Source organism: Chiloscyllium punctatum, chromosome 7, assembly GCF_047496795.1.
Source record: "Chiloscyllium punctatum isolate Juve2018m chromosome 7, sChiPun1.3, whole genome shotgun sequence".
In the NCBI taxonomy this organism is placed as follows: Eukaryota; Metazoa; Chordata; class Chondrichthyes; order Orectolobiformes; family Hemiscylliidae; genus Chiloscyllium; species Chiloscyllium punctatum.
In genome coordinates this window covers 134595866-134611846 of record NC_092745.1, presented here as the reverse complement: position 1 = coordinate 134611846, position 15981 = coordinate 134595866, and the positions used below count along the sequence as shown (strand labels likewise).

Genomic DNA, 15981 nt, shown 5'->3' with positions numbered 1-15981 from the left:
AAATCCATGCTGGAAATTTGAGTTGATCTTTGTCTCTCAGAGTAATCATTTTCTGGAAATCTTTACTCCAGAGAGTGGTGGAGTCATTAAATATTTTTAAGGTTGAGGTAGATTGGTTCTTGCTTAACAAGGCATTTGAGGTTTACCAAGGGGTCAGCAGGAATGTACAGTTGGATTCACCAGATCAGCCATAATTTTGATGAATAGCAGTCCAAGCTCAAGGGGCTGAATGGCCTATTGCTATTTCTTGGCTGTATTTTGGAATGGCTACCTCCTGTGTCTCAAACCTACCTCAATTCCTGGCCCAAGGAACTGTCATTGGACAGGATACTCTTTTTCCATACCAATCGAGAGTTCACTCTTGGGAAACATTGGAATTCAGTTCTTTTCCACCTCGGGCAGATGTTTAACAAGAAACAGACCTTGTTCCTGTCTCTTGACTCCAAGGGTTAAAGTCATATCTGAAGAGGATTGAAGTAATGAACCAAGTGCAGTTATTATTCAGAAATCATTCACTGTTTCTGAGATATGTTGTTGTTTACTTAAGCAATTACAATCTTTAGAGACATCAGATCAAACTGTTTTAAAATGAAAGAGCAAATATGCTTAAAGGTTATTTCACCATTTGTCCTTCTATCCACTTGGTTTAAGAAAGGCTGGAGCTGGCACACAGAATTACTTCCTTGATGATTTGATGCTTGTATTTGGCAGTGGAATCTAAGGCTGAAGTTGGACTTGTGGTAATGCTGCACCCTTGTACGTGGATGTAGGGCACAGTCTCAGTGCCTGACACATGGATATCTTTTGTGAGAAACAAAGCTCACAATATAATAAATTTCAGTCCAAGTCAAATTCTGAAACAGCGAATCTTATTGAAACATTCTTGCAAGAAGGGGTGTCTAGGAAGTAGGCACCCCGATCCAGAAATTTATACAGTTTAATTCTTGGTACTTCCCCATTTACCTCATTGGTCTTCAAACCTATCAATATTCCTTAGTGTGTTCTGCCCCTGCCCAGTTGCACTCCGCCCTTGTTTACTTCTCCCCCTACTCCAAGCCGGACAATCCTCTCCTCTATAAGTGACTTGGCTTGCTTCAGTGCTGACATGAGGGAAATTTGTTGAGCTTGGTATATGTTGATGTTCTTTTTCACTTGATCTATTTGTCTGTAACATCTTCCATAGTTTGCAGGCACATTCCATTCTTGTATGTACATTTTAGCTAACTCAGCTCTTTGCTGAAACAATTATATACTGATGTTAATAAGCAATTATGGTTGCAGAAGTAACACTGTTTTACCTATATCCCACAATTTTAAGTAGATATTTTAAACAAATATTGTTCAGACACATTACTGGAGCAGGGACATGATGACTGGACCACAAGAATGGACATCTTATAATTTTCTTTCTGTTAATATCCAGAAGTGCTATCACACACAACTAAATGGCTTTTCCCACCAACAAATCACCTGTGCTTTAACCACCAGTAAATCTCCGTGTTTCTAAATGTTCAATTCATGTGCAGAGCCCATTCAGGGCAATGCAATAACACCAAAGGTGAAGGAGAGTTTGAAGTAATTAGAAACCATTTTACTCCTTGCACCGCCCACCCTTCTCTAAAGGTATTGAAAGTTTCCAATGGTCATATTGTATTTTTTTTGCTTGACCTTTTTTTTTCTAATCAACCTCTTCAGAAATGTGATTACACACGACTGGAGCAGATGGGACTTGAAACCAGGCTTTCTGATCCAGAGATAGGGCCACTACCAAAGCATCACAAGAAGGCCACAAATGTAAAGAACATTCACTGCCATGACTTGTTTCGACCGGAGGTTGCTGCAATGTACTAACCATTTTATGATCATTTACAATCTAAATGCTTACAGCTGTGAAAAATGTGGATTCTAACCTGTTATGTCTTCTATTTTGTGTTTGAATTGAATCTCTGGCATGGGGAAGAATTGGTTTGAATAGGTTAAAGAAACAACTGTAGTAAGATTCTCATTTGATTTAGAGAAGGATTAAAAATCCTCACATTAATTATGCAAGAAATACCTCATTATTTTTGGGTTTTTAAGACATAAGCCCATAAGACATAGGAGTGGAAGTAAGGCCAGTCGGCCCATCGAATCCATTCAATTATGGCTGACAGGCATTTCAACGCCACTTACCCGCACTCTCCCCGTATCCTTTAATTCCTTGCGAGATTAAGAATTTATCAATCTCTGCCTTGAAGACATTTAACGTCCCAGCCTCCACTGTGCTCTGTGGCAGTGAATTCCACAGACCTACCACTCTCTGGCTGAAGAAATGTCTCCGCATTTCCCTTTTAAATTGACCTCCTCTAATTCTAAGGCTGTGCCTACGGGTCCTAGTCTGTCCAACTGATGGAAACATATTCCCAGTGTCCACTCTTTCTAAGCCATGCATTATCTTGTACGTTTCTATTAGATCTCCCCTCAACCTTCTAAACTCTAATGAGTACTATCCCAGGATCCTCAGCTATTCATCGTATGTTAGGCCTACCATTCTAAGGATCATCAGTGTGAATCTCCGCTGGACACACTCCAGTGCCAGTATGTCCTTCCTGAGGTGTGGGGCCCAAAATGGGACCTAACCAGAGCCTTATAAAGTTTCATAAGCACATCGCTGCTTTTATATTTCAACCCTCTTGCGATAAATGACAACATTACATTTGCTTTATTAATCACGCACTCAACCTGCAAGTCACTCTTTAGAAAATCTTGGACTAGCACTCTCAGACCCCTGTGTACTTTGGCTTTATGAATTTTCTCACTGTTTAAAAATTAGTGCACACCTGTATTCTTTTTTCCATTTGCTCACATTGAATTCCATCAGCCATTTCCTGGACCACTCTCCGAAATTGTCTAAATCTTTCAGCAGCCTTCCCACCTTCTCAGTACTACTCACCTGTCCACCTAACTTCGTATCATTGGCAAACTTCACAGAATGCCCCCAGTCCCTTCAGCCACATCATTAATACATAAAGCGAACAGCTGCAGCCCCAACACTGAACCCTGCGGGACACCATTTGTCACCAGCTGCCATTCCGAAAAGGAACCTTTTATCCCAACTGTCTGTCTTCTGTCAGACAGCCAATCCTCAATCCATGCCAGTAGCTCACCTCGAACACCATGGGCCCTCACCGTACTCAACAGCCTCCCATGAGGCATTTTATCAAAGGCCTTTTGGAAGTCTAGATAGATAACATCCACTAGGTTTCCCTGGTCTAACCTACTTGTTACCTCTTCAAAGAATTCTAACAGGTTTGTCAGGCATGACCTCCCCTTACTCAATCCATGTTGACTTGTACTAATCTGGCTCTGTACTTCTAAGAATTTAGAAATCTCATCCCTAATGATGGATTCTAGAATTTTACCTACAACCGAGGTTAGGCTAATTGGCCTATAATTTTCCATCTTTAGTCTTGATCCTTTCTTGAACAAGGGGGTTATAACAGTGATTTTCCAGTCATCTGGAATTTCCCTGACTCCAATGAGTTTTGAAAGATCACAGTCAGAGCCTCCACTATTTCCTCAGCCACCTCCCTCAGAACTCTAGGATATAGCCCATCGGGGCCAGGAGATTTATCAATTTTTAGACCTTTTAGCTTTTCTAGCATTTTCTCTTTTGTAATGGCTACCATACTCAACTCTGCCCCCTGACTCTCCTTAATTGTTGGGATATTACTCATATCTTCCACTGTGAAGACTGACACAAAGTATTTATTACGTTCTTGAGCTATTTCCTTATCTCCCAGCACTAGCCTTCCTGCATCAATTTGGAGCGGCCCAATTTCTACTTTTGTCTTTTAAGCATTTATCGTTTGGATATTTAAGAGAACATTGTCTGAACATCTGAACTTATTAAACCAGATGTCATCAAGTAATGTGGAAGTAAATATTTCTACATTCATGTTGGCAATTCTGCCTCACTGATCAGTGAAGAGGAAATGTTGTCTAATATTTTACAACATCTTCAAACCATCAAAAGGTCCCAAAAGATTTCTCTGGTATGGGGCAAAAGGGGCCAACCATGTAGATTAACGATGATCTCAAAGAATACCAGATCAATTTTGAGAGAGTGTGTGGTCTTATTGCAATGAAACATTAACAGCAGCACATTAGGCATTGCAAAACCAGATTGCTAGATTTTGGCACAGAACCTCCATCCTTTACTTGTTGTTTACCCAGGCCATTGGCCCTAAGGATGGTTGGCAAGTATACAGCTCCGCGCAAGATCCTGACGGCCGGTGCATTTGTACAGTTGTGGCTCCAGGGCAGAATCTGTGCTCAAGGGATGCTCGAAGCAGGCAACTCCGCCAGCTACTGGAGAAGGTAAGACTGTGACTCTGTTCAATATACAGATTTCAAGTAAATGGTTGTGATTGTTGGAGTCAGTCATCACAGCTCCAGGACAACTTTGCAGGAGTTCCTCAAGGTAATGTCCTAGGCCCAACCATCTTCAGCTGCTTCATCACTGACCTTCCCACTATTATAAAGTCAGAAGTGGGGATAGACCATTGGGATACGTTCTGGGGAAGGTGGGACCTGTACATGAAGGAGGGGTTGCATATGAACTGGAGGGGTACAAATGTCCTGGGTGGGAGATTTGCTTGTGTGATTTGGGAGGGTTTAAACTAATTTGGCAGGGGGGTGGGAATCAGAGCCACATATCTGAGAGGGGGTCAGTTGCAGACATGACAGTTTTAGGATATATTGAATCTAAAAGGAAGGCTTCTTACACAATGAAACAAACGAATCAGTTAAAGTGTGTATGCTTTAATGCAAGGAGTGTCTGAAATAAAAGTGACGAACTTAGAGTATGGATCAGTACTTGGGGCTATGATGTTGTGGCCATAACGAAGACATAGGTTTCATAGGGACAGGGATGGTTGCTTGATGTTCCAGAGTTTACAACGTTTAAAAAGAACAGGGAGGGTGGAAAAAGAGGAGGGTGTGTAGCATTGCTAATCAGAGAGTGCATCACAGCCACAGAAATGAAGGTTTGCCTACTGAGTCAGTATGGGTGGAAATTAGGAAAAGCAAGGGAACAGCCATCACATTGGGGGTTTTCTACAGACCACCTAATAGCAGTAGAGAGATTGAAGATCTCATAGGAGGGCAGATTCTGGAAAAATGCAAAAGTAGCAGGTTGTTGTTATGGGTGATTTCAACTTTCCCAATATCGACTGGAACGTCCTAAGTGTAGATGGTTTGGATGGAGCCAGTTTAGTCAGCTGTGTTCAGGAGGGTTTCCTTACTCAGTATGTCGACAGACCGACGAGGGGAGAGGCCATTTTGGATTTGGCGCTCGGCAACGAGCCAGGACAGATGTCAGATCTTGCGGTGGGAGAGCACTTTGGTAAAAGTGATCACAACTGCCTCACATTTACCATAGCCTTGGAGAGGGAAAGGCGCAGTTATCAAGGGAAGATATTCAACTGGGGAAAAGGAAATTATGATGCTATCAGACAGGAGGTGGGAAGTATAGACTGGGAGCAATTGTTCCACAGAAAGGGCACAGCAGACATGTGGAGAATGTTTAAGGAGCAGTTGTTGCGATGCACAAATTTATTCCTCTGTGACAGGTAAGAAGGGGTAAGATTAAGGAACCTTGGATGACGAGAACAGAGGAACTTCTCGTCAAAAGGAAGAAGGCAGCTTATGTAAGGTGGAGGAAGCAACGATCTAGTACAGCTTTAGAGGATTACAGGCTAGCTAGAAAGGAGCTCAGAAATGGACTGAGGAGAGCCAGGAGGGGGCACGAAAAAGGCTTGGCAAGAAGGATTAGGGAGAAACCAAAGGCGTTTTACTCATACGTGAGGAATTAGAGAATGATCAGGGAGAAGGTAGGGCCAATCACGGATAACAGAGGGAACTTGTGCGTGGAGTCTGAGCAGATAGGGGAAGCCTGAAATGAGTTTTTTGCTTCGGTTTCCACCAAGGAAAGGGAACTTGTTATAGATGAAAACTTAGAGGAGCTGGGATACAGTCTTGACCAGATCAAGTTTAATGAAGTTGACATGCTAGAAAATTTGGAAAACATTAAGATTGATAAGTCCCCAGGGCCAGACCAGATTTATCCCAGGCTGCTCCAGGAAGCGAGAAAGGAGGGTGCTAAGCTGCTGGCGAGGATATTTGACTCCTCACTCTCCATGGAAGTCGTACCAGAGGATTGGAAGGAGACGAATGTTGTTCCTCTTTTCAAGAAGGATAATAGGGAAATCCCTGGCAATTACAGACCAGTCGGTCTTACGGCGGTGGTCAGCAAAGTTGTGGAAAGAATTCTGAGAGATAGGATTTATGACTATTTGGCAAAGCAAAGTGTGATTAAAGGCAGTCAGCATGGCATGGCTTTGTGAGGGGCAGGTCATGCCTCACAAATCTTATTGAGTTCTTTGAGGAGGTGTCAAGACAGGTCGACGACGGTCGAGCAGTGGATGTGGTGTATATGGATTTCAGCAAGGCACTTGATAGGGTTCTCCATGGTAGGCTCATTCATAAAGTCAGGAAGTATGGGATACAGGGAGATTTGGCTGTCTGGATTCAGAATTGGTTGGCTGACAGAAGGCAGAGAGTGGTTGCAGATGGAAAGTATTCTGCCGGTTAGACAGTGTTGAGTAGGGTACCGCAGGGCTCTGTACTTGGGCCTCTGCTCTTTGTAGTTTTTATAACTGACTTGGATGAGGAGGTTTAGGGGTGGGTTAGTAAATTTGCAGATGACACCAAGGTTGGAGGTGTCGTCAATTGTATAGAGGGCTACTGCAGGCTGCAGTGTGACATAGACAGGATGCAGAGCTGGGCTGAGAAATGGCAGATGGAGTTCAACCTGGATAAATGCGAAGTGATGTATTTTGGAAGGCTGAACTCGAATGCTGAATATAGGATTAAAGACAGGATTCTTGGCAGTGTGAAGGAACAGAGGGATCTGGGTGTACAAGTACATAGATCCCGCAAAGTTGCCACCCAAGTGTATAGGGTTGTTAAGAAAGCATATGGTGTCTTGGTTTTCATCAACAGGGGGATAGAGTTTAAGAGCCACGAGGTTTTGCTGCAGCTCTACAAGTCCCTGGCGATACCACACTTGGAATATTGTTCCAGTTTTGGTCGCCCTACCAAAGGAAAGGCACAGAGGCTTTGGAGAGGGTGCAAAGATGATTTACCAGGATGCCGCCTGGACTGGAGGGATTGTGTTATGAAGAAAGGTTGATTAGGCTCGATCTCTTCTCTCTGGACAGAAGGAGGAAGAGAGGAGCCCTAATACAGGTGTACAAGATAATGAGAGGAATAGATAGAGTCAATAGCCAGAGACTTTTCCCCAGGGCAGGATTGACTGGTACGAGAAGTCATAGTTTGAAGATATTAGGAGGAAGGTACAGAGGAGACGACAGAGGTAGATTTTTTTACACAGAGTTGTGAATGCATGGAATGCGTTGCCAGTCGTGGTGGTGGAAGCAGAGTCATTGGGGACATTTAAGTGACTGCTGGACATGTACATGGATAGCAGTGAGTTGAGGGGTGCATAGGTTGTTCCTATATTTTACATTAAGATTAAATCTCGGCACAACATCGTGGACCAAAGGGCCCGTTCTGTGCTGTACATTTCTATGTTCTATGAACACACAAATAAGAATCAAGCATAGGCCTCTCAGCCCTTTGAGCCTGCTCCACCATTCAATTAGATCACAGTGGCTCAGTGGTTAGCACTGCTGCCTCACAGCACCAGGGTCCCAGGTTTGATTTCAGCCTTGGGTGACTGCCTGTGTGGAGTTTGCACATTCTCTCCGTGCATGCGTGGGTTTCCTCTGGGTGCTCCGGTTTCCTCCCAGAGTCCAAAGAATGTGCAGGTCAGATGAATTGGCTATGCTAAATTGCCCATTGTGTTGGGTGCATTAGTCAGAGGGAAATGGGTCTGGGTGGGTTACTCTTCGGAGGGTCGGTATGGACTTGTTGGGCCGAAGGGCCTGTTTCCACACTGTAGAGAATCAAAAAAAAATCTAATCTGATTTTAACCATAATTGTACATTCCTGCATATTCCCAATTAACTTTCAACCCTTTGGTAATCAATCTACCTCTGCCTTAAAAATATTTAAAGATTCTGCATAAATGGGAATTTTAGACTCACAACCCTCTGCAAGAGAAAAATCATGGAATTTTATGGCACACAATGAGGCCATTTGACCCACTCTGTCTTTACCGGCTCCCAAATTAGTCACCCAGCTAATCCCACTCTCCAACCTGATCTACACAGCCCATTAAACTCATCACTTTCAAATATATAACCAGCTTTCTTTTGAAACCTCCTATGGAATCCACCTCCACCATGCTCCCAGGTAGCGCATTCCAAATCCTAACAACTCTCTGACATTTCTCCTCATCTCAATCCTAGCTCTCCTGCTGACAATCTTGAAATTATGACCTCTAGTCATTGACATATCAACTGGTAGAAACAGAATATTCTTCTTTACCCTGTCAAACATTTTCATAATTTGTAAAATCTCAATCAGGTTACCTCTTAATCCTCTGCTCCAAGGAGATTATGCCTAATCTGTCTAATCTTGTAACAAAATCTCTCATTCCTGGTATCATTCTAGTAAACCTCCTCTGAACTCTCTTCAGGACTTTAACATCCTTCCTTAAATAAGGTGCCCAGAACTGAACACTTTATTGTGATCTGGCCAATGATTTGTAGAGGTGTAGCATCACTTCCTTGTTTTTATACTCTTATGCCTTAATTTATAAACCCAAGGATCCTATTAGCCTTCTTAACAACTGTTTCAACATGCCTGGCTACCTTCAGAGAACTATGCCTAAGTCCCTCTGCTTCTGTACTCTCCTCAAATTTGTGGCATTGAGCCTGTATTGATTCTCTCCCTTTTTTTTCCATCAATATGCTTTACCTTACAATTCTCTGCACTGAAATTTATCTACAATGTGTTTGCCCATTTAACCAACTTGTTAACGTCCCTCTGAAGTCACTCAGTGTCTTCCTTATGATTCTCCATTCCCTAGCTTCGTATCATCGGTCTTGAATGAGCATCATCTTAATTTTAAACTACCACCCTGAATTCTAGACTCTTCTACAAGAAGAAACATCCTTTCTGCACCTACCTGGTGAAGTCCCGTCAGGATCTTATACATTTCAGTTAGGTCCCCTTGACTCGTTGTTGTGGTTCTGTTCGCCGAGCTGGGAATTTGACTTGCAAACGTTTCGTCCCCTGTCTAGGTGACATCCTCAGTGCTTGGGAGCCTCCTGTGAAGCGCTTCTGTGCTGTTCCCTCCGGCATTTATAGTGGCCTGTCTCTGCCGCTTCCGGTTGTCAGTTCGAGCTGTCCGCTGTAGTGGCCGGTATATTGGGTCCAGGTCGATGTGTTTGTTGATAGAGTCTGTGGATGAGTGCCATGCCTCTAGGAATTCCCTGGCTGTTCTCTGTTTGGCTTGCCCTATAATGGTAGTGTTGGCCCAGTCGAATTCATGTTGCTTGTCGTCTGTGTGTGTAGCTACTAAGGATAGCTGGTCGTGTAGTTTCGTGGCTAGTTGGTATTCATGGATACGGATCGTTAACTGTCTTCCTGTTTGTCCTATGTAGTGTTTTGTGCAGTCCTTGCATTGGATTTTGTACACTACATTGGTTTTGCTCATGTTGGGTATCGGGTCCTTCGTTCTGGTGAGTTGTTGTCTGAGTGTGGCTGTTGGTTTGTGTGCTGTTATGAGTCCTAGTGGTCGCAGTAGTCCGGCTGTCAGTTCAGAAATGCTCTTGATGTATGGTAGTGTGGCTAGTCCTTTGGGTTGACAACGGAACGAGGACATGCCGCAACCCAAAGGACTAGCCACACTACCATACATCAAGAGTATTTCTGAACTGACAGCCAGACTACTGCGACCACTAGGACTCATAACAGCACACAAACCAACAGCCACGCTCAGACAACAACTCTTCTCCCAAACTTTGATGCCCTTGACTCTTCTAAACTCCAGAGGATAGAGGCCCAACCTGTCTAACGTATTCCCATAAGGCAATCCACTCATTCCAGATATTAGTCTTGTAAACCTCCTCTGATCTGCTCCCGATGTAATAACATCCTTCTGTAAATATGATGACCAGTACCATACACAGTACTCCAGATCTTCTGGTAAAATGGTGGGATTTTCAGGTAAGATGACAGCGGAGCAGGGCTCCTGAACCTGGGGCTCATTCACTCTGTTCACTTTTAGAGTCATAATCATAATGTCATAGAGTCATAGAGATGTACAGCATGGAAAAAGACCCTTCGTTCCAACCCGTCCATGCCAATCAGATATCCCAACCCAATCTAGTCCCACCTGCCAGCACCCAGCCCATATCCCTCCAAACCCTTCCTTTTCATATACCCATCCAAATGCCTCTTAAATGTTGCAATTGTACCAGCCTTCACCACATCCTCTGACAGCTCATTCCATACACATACCACCCTCTGTGAAAAAGTTGTCCCGTAGGTCTCTTTTATATATTTCCTCTCTCACTTATGCCCTCTAGTTCTGGACTCCCCAACCCCAGGGAAAAGACTTTGCCGATTTACCCTATCCTTGCCCCTCATAATTTTGTAAACCTCTATAAAGGTCACTCCGAGCCTCCGACGCTCCAGGGAAAACAGCCCCAGCCTGTTCAGCCTCTCCCTACAGCTCAAATCCTCCAACCCTGGCAACATCCTTGTAAATCGTTTCTGAACCCTTTCAAGTTTCACAACATCTTTCCGATAGGAAGGAGACCAGAATTGCATGCAATATTCCAACAGTGGCCTAACCAATGTCCTGTACAGCCACAACATCACCTCTCAACTCCTGTACTCTGATCAATAAAGAAAAGCATACCAAACGCTGCCTTCACTATCCTATCTACCTGCGACTCCACTTTCAAGGAGCTATGAACCTGCACTCCAAGGTCTCTTTGTTCAGCAACACTCCCTAGGACCTTACCATTACGTGTATAAGTCTTGCTAAGATTTGCTTTCCAAAAATGCAGCACTTCGCATTTATCTGAATTAAACTCCATCTGCCACTTCTCAGTCCATTGGCCCATCTGGTCAAGATCCTGTTGTAATCTGAGGTAACCCTCTTCCATGTCCACTACACCTCCAATTTTAGTGTCATCTGCAAACTTACTAACTGTACATCTTATGCTCACATCTAAATCATTTATGTAAATGACAAAATGTAGAGGACCCAGCACCGATCCTTGTGGCACTCCACTAATCACAGGCCTCCAGTCTGAAAATAACCCTCCAACACCACTCTGTCTTCTACCTTTGAGCCAGTTCTGTATCCAAATGGCTAGTTCTCCCTATATTCGGTGAAATCTAACCTTGCTAATCAGTGTCCCATGGGGAACCTTGTCGAACACCTTACTGAAGTCAATATAGACCACATCTACAGCTCTGCCCTCATCAATCCTCTTTGTTACTTCCTCAAAAACCTCAATCAAGTGTATGAGACATGACTTCCCACGCACAAAGCCATGTTGACTATCCCTAATCAGTCCTTGCCTTTCCAAATACATGTACATCCTGTCCCTCAGGATTCCCTCCAACAACTTGCCCACCACCGACGTCAGGCTCACTGGTCTATAGTTCCCTGGCTTGAAACCTTTTTGCCCTCCTGATTTCTCTCTTAAGTATACTTCTACTGCCTTTATACTCTTCTGAGGATTCACTCGATCTATCCTGTCTATACCTGACACATGCTTCCTTCTTTTTCTTAACCAAACCCTCAATTTCTTTAGTCATCCAGTATTCCCTATACCTATCAGCCTTTTCTTTCACTCTGACCGGAATATACTTTCTCTGGATTCTCGTTATCTCATTTCTGAAGGCTTCCCATTTTCCAGCCATTCCTTTGCCTGCGAACATCTGTTCCTAATCAGCTTTTGAAAGTTCTTACCTAATACTGTCAAAATTGGCCTTCCTCCAATTTAGATCTGGTCTATCCTTTTCCATCATTATTTTAAAACTAATAGAATTATGGTCACTGGCCCCAGAGTGCTTCCCCCACTGACACCTCAGTCACCTGCCAAGATTGTCAATACACTTAATTCAGACTAGATTGGAATTTGGTATTTTTTGGGGTATAATCCAAACCGATGGGCCTAATTCAAATTTGTTTTTTGTTGTTTCCAGGCAGCCAGCTACCCCAGTAGCTGGAGCACATGTTACATTGTGTCTTATTGAGAATACTTGTTGCTGTCACTGCTCGCTTTTAACTCTCTTAAAAGGAATAGTTCACCCACATCTTCATAACACACGGCCTTTATTAGAAATAGGTTGGTATAAAGGAAGGAGGTGGAGTAACCTTGGTCAAAGACAGTATCGAGATACAGTTCCTGAATTGGAATCTATATGGTTTGAGGTGAGAAACAAGAAGGGAGCAGAGATCTTGTTGGAGGTTTTTTATAGACCTCTAAATAGTGGGGAAGGAGGAGAAACGATATCCATAAATCTACCCACAAATTCTTTGACTCCCACCCCACTATTTGGAGGTCTATAATAAATACCCAACAAGATCTCTGCTCCCTTCCTGTTTCTCACCTCCAACCATATAGATTCGAATTCAGGAATCTCATTCAAGAATGATGATACTGTCTTTGCCCAAGACTGCTTTACCTCTTCCCTTTATACAACCTTTTTTCAACTAAAAGCCTTAATCTGGGATGTTAAGTATCCAGTCCTGTTCTGGTTTGAATCACGTTTCCGTCAATGCCACTATGTCATATCCCACGAGAGCAATTTCTACTCCCAGTTTTCCAATTTTGTTTACTATACTCCATGTATTTACATACAGACAATTTAAACCTGCCCTTATCTCTTTCTTGCCCATTGGAAAGTGACCATTTCTTTGGTGACTGTCAACATCCCTGACTTCTATTTCCCGTCTGTACTTACTAGGATCCACATATTCAATATGTGCTTCCTTTCCTTGTTAGTCCTCCCAAAATGCAGAGAAGGATTAAATTCCATTTGCCAGTGTTTAGCCCATTTGAACAGCCTATGCAGAACTGGGGTGAGGAGAAATTTATTCACACAGACAGTGGTGAGCCTGTGGAATTTGCACAATTTCAAGAAGGTGTTAGGACCAAAGGGATCAAAGGGTATGTGGAGAAAGAAGGAACAGGGAACTGATTTGGATGATCAGGAGTGACTATATTGAATAATTGAGCAGCTTCAAACAGCCAAATGATCTACTCCTGATCCTAATTTCTATGTTCATATCATCTTGTAATTTAAGGCCTTCCTCCTTGATTTTTACCATAGCATTAATTTGCATGTCATTTGTGAACATAGAACATAGAAAAGTACGGCACAGAACAGGTCCTTCAGCACACGATGATGTGTCGAGGATTAATCCTAATCTAAAATAAAATAACCTAACCTATGCACCCCTCAATCCATTGCTGTCCATATGCATGAACTGCAATCGCTTAAATGTCTCTAATAACTCTGTTCCATCACCAGCGCTGGCAACGCATTCCATGCATTCACAACTCTTTGTGTAAAGAACCTACCTCTGACGTCTCCTCTATACCTTCCTCCTAACAGCTTAAAATTATGACCCCTCGTGCCAGTTAATCCCACCCTGGGGAAACGTCTCTGGCTATCGACACTATCCATGTCTCTTATCACCTTGTATACCTCAATCATATCACCTCTCTTCCTCCTTCTCTCCAGAGAGAAAAGTCCAAGTTTAGTCAATCTCTCTTTGTAAGACAAGCCCTCCAGTCCAGGCAGCACCCTCTCCAAAGCCTCCACATCTTTCCGATAATAGGGTGACCAGAACCGGATACAATATTCAAAGTGTGCTCTCACCAGGGTTTTATAGAGCTGCAGCGAAACCTCGCAGCTCTTAAACTCGATCCCCCTGTTAATGAAAGCCAAAACACCATATGCTTTCTTAACAACCCTATCCGCCTGGGTGGCAACTTTGAGGGATCTATGTACTTGAACACCAAGATCTCTCTGTTCCTCTACACTGCCGAGAATCCTGTCTTTAATTCTCTATTCTGCATTCAAGTTCAACCTTCCAAAATGCATCAGTTCGAATTTATCCAAGTTGAACTCCATCTGCCATTTCTCAGCCCTGCTCCACATCCTGTCCATGTTGCGCTGCAGCCTGCAGTAGCCCTCGATACTATCAACAGCACCTCCAACATTTATGTCATTTGCAAATTTACTAACCCCCCCCTCAACCTCCTCATCCAAGTCATTTATAAAAACTACAAAGAGCAGAGGCCCCAAGAACAGAGCTCTGTGGGACACCACTCAACACTGACCTCCAGACAGAATACTTTCCACCTACAACCACCCTCTGCCGTCCGTCAACCAACCAATTCCGAATCCAGACAGCCAAGTCTCCTTCTATCCCATACTTCCTGACTTTATGAATGAGCCTACCATGGGGAACCTTATCAAATGTCTTGCTGAAGTCCAAATACACCACATCCACTGCTCGACCTCTGTCGATCTGTCTCGTCACCTCCTCAAAGTACTCAATAAGATTTGTGAGGCATGACCTGCCCCTCACAAAGCCATGCTGACTGCCTTTAATCATGCTGTGCATTTCCAAATAGTTATAAATCCTATCCCTCAGAATTCTTTCCAAAACCTTACTGATCACAGATGTAAGACTGACTGGTCTGTAATTGCCAGAGATTTCCCCGTCCCCTTCTTGAAAACAGGAACAACATTTGCCTCCCTACAATCCTCCGGTACGATTCTCAAAGAGAGCGATGAAGCAAAGATCTTTGCCAGCAGCTTAGCAACCTCCATTCGTGCTCCCGGAGCAACCTATGATAAATCTGGTCGGCTCTGGGGACTTATCAATCTTAATGTTTGCCAAAATTTCCTGTACATCAACCTCATCAATCTTGATCTGTTCAAGCCTGTTCCCCAGATCCTCATCATTCTCATTCACAACAAGGTCCCTTTCCTTAGTGGGCGGCACGGTGGCACAGTGGTTAGCACTGCTGCCTCACAGCGCCAGAGACTCGGGTTCAATTCCCGCCTCGGTGACTGACTGTGTGGAGTTTGCATGTTCTCCCTGTGTCTGCGTGGGTTTCCTCCGGGTGCTCCGGTTTCCTCCCACAGTCCAAAGATGTGCAGGTCAGGTGAATTGGCCATGCTAAATTGCCCGTAGTGTTAGGTAAGGGGTAAATGTAGGGATATGGGTGGGTTGCGCTTCAGCAGGTCGGTGTGGACTTGTTGGGCCGAAGGGCCTGTTTCCACACTGTAAGGTAATCTAATCTGAAAAACCAAAGTAAAAAACTCATTTAGGGCTTCCCCTATCTGCTCAGACTCCACACACAAATTCCCTATGCTATCCCTGACCGGCCCTACCTTCTCCCTTATCATTCGCTTATTCCTCACATATGAGTAAAATGCCTTTGGGTTCTCCCTAATCCTTCCTACCAAACCTTTTTTGTGCCCCCTCCTGGCTCTCCTCAGTCCATTTCTGAGCTCAGTCGGCTGAACAGGTAAGCTAGGTAAAAACAATAACTGCAGATGCTGGAAATCAAATTCTGGACTAGTGGTGCTGGAAGAGCACAGCAATTCAGGCAGCATCCAACGAGCAGCGAAATCGACGTTTCGAGGGCTTTTGCCCGAAACGTCGATTTCGCTGCTCGCTGGATGCTGAACAGGTAAGCTACTTAGTGTTCTTGTTTTGGAGACTAAGTATAGAGTTATGGCAGTGCAAGCAGTGGAATGTTCCTCCTGCAGCATGTTTGAGGTAGGGGTGACCACCGATGCTCCTGCCGACTTCACCTGCAGGAAGTGCAGCCAGCTCCTGCTCCTCACAGACCGTGTTAGGGAACTGGAGCTGGAGTTGGATGAACTGAGGGTTATTCGAGAGGCTGAGAGGGTGATAAATAGAAGCTATAGGGACATAGTTACGCCAGAGAACATAAGTAGCTGGGTAACAGTTAGAGGTGG

General features: G+C 43.8%; 1 protein-coding gene across 1 annotated transcript in view; it reads left to right on the top strand.

Moving 5' to 3' along the window:
- Positions 1–15981, top strand: part of olfm3a (olfactomedin 3a) — a 70358-nt gene that overhangs the window by 22695 nt on the left and 31682 nt on the right. The window contains exons 2-3 of the mRNA XM_072574910.1: positions 1696–1794; positions 4216–4359. Of these exons, the coding sequence (XP_072431011.1) occupies positions 1696–1794; positions 4216–4359 (243 nt within the window). The remainder of the gene's footprint in view (positions 1–1695; positions 1795–4215; positions 4360–15981) is intronic.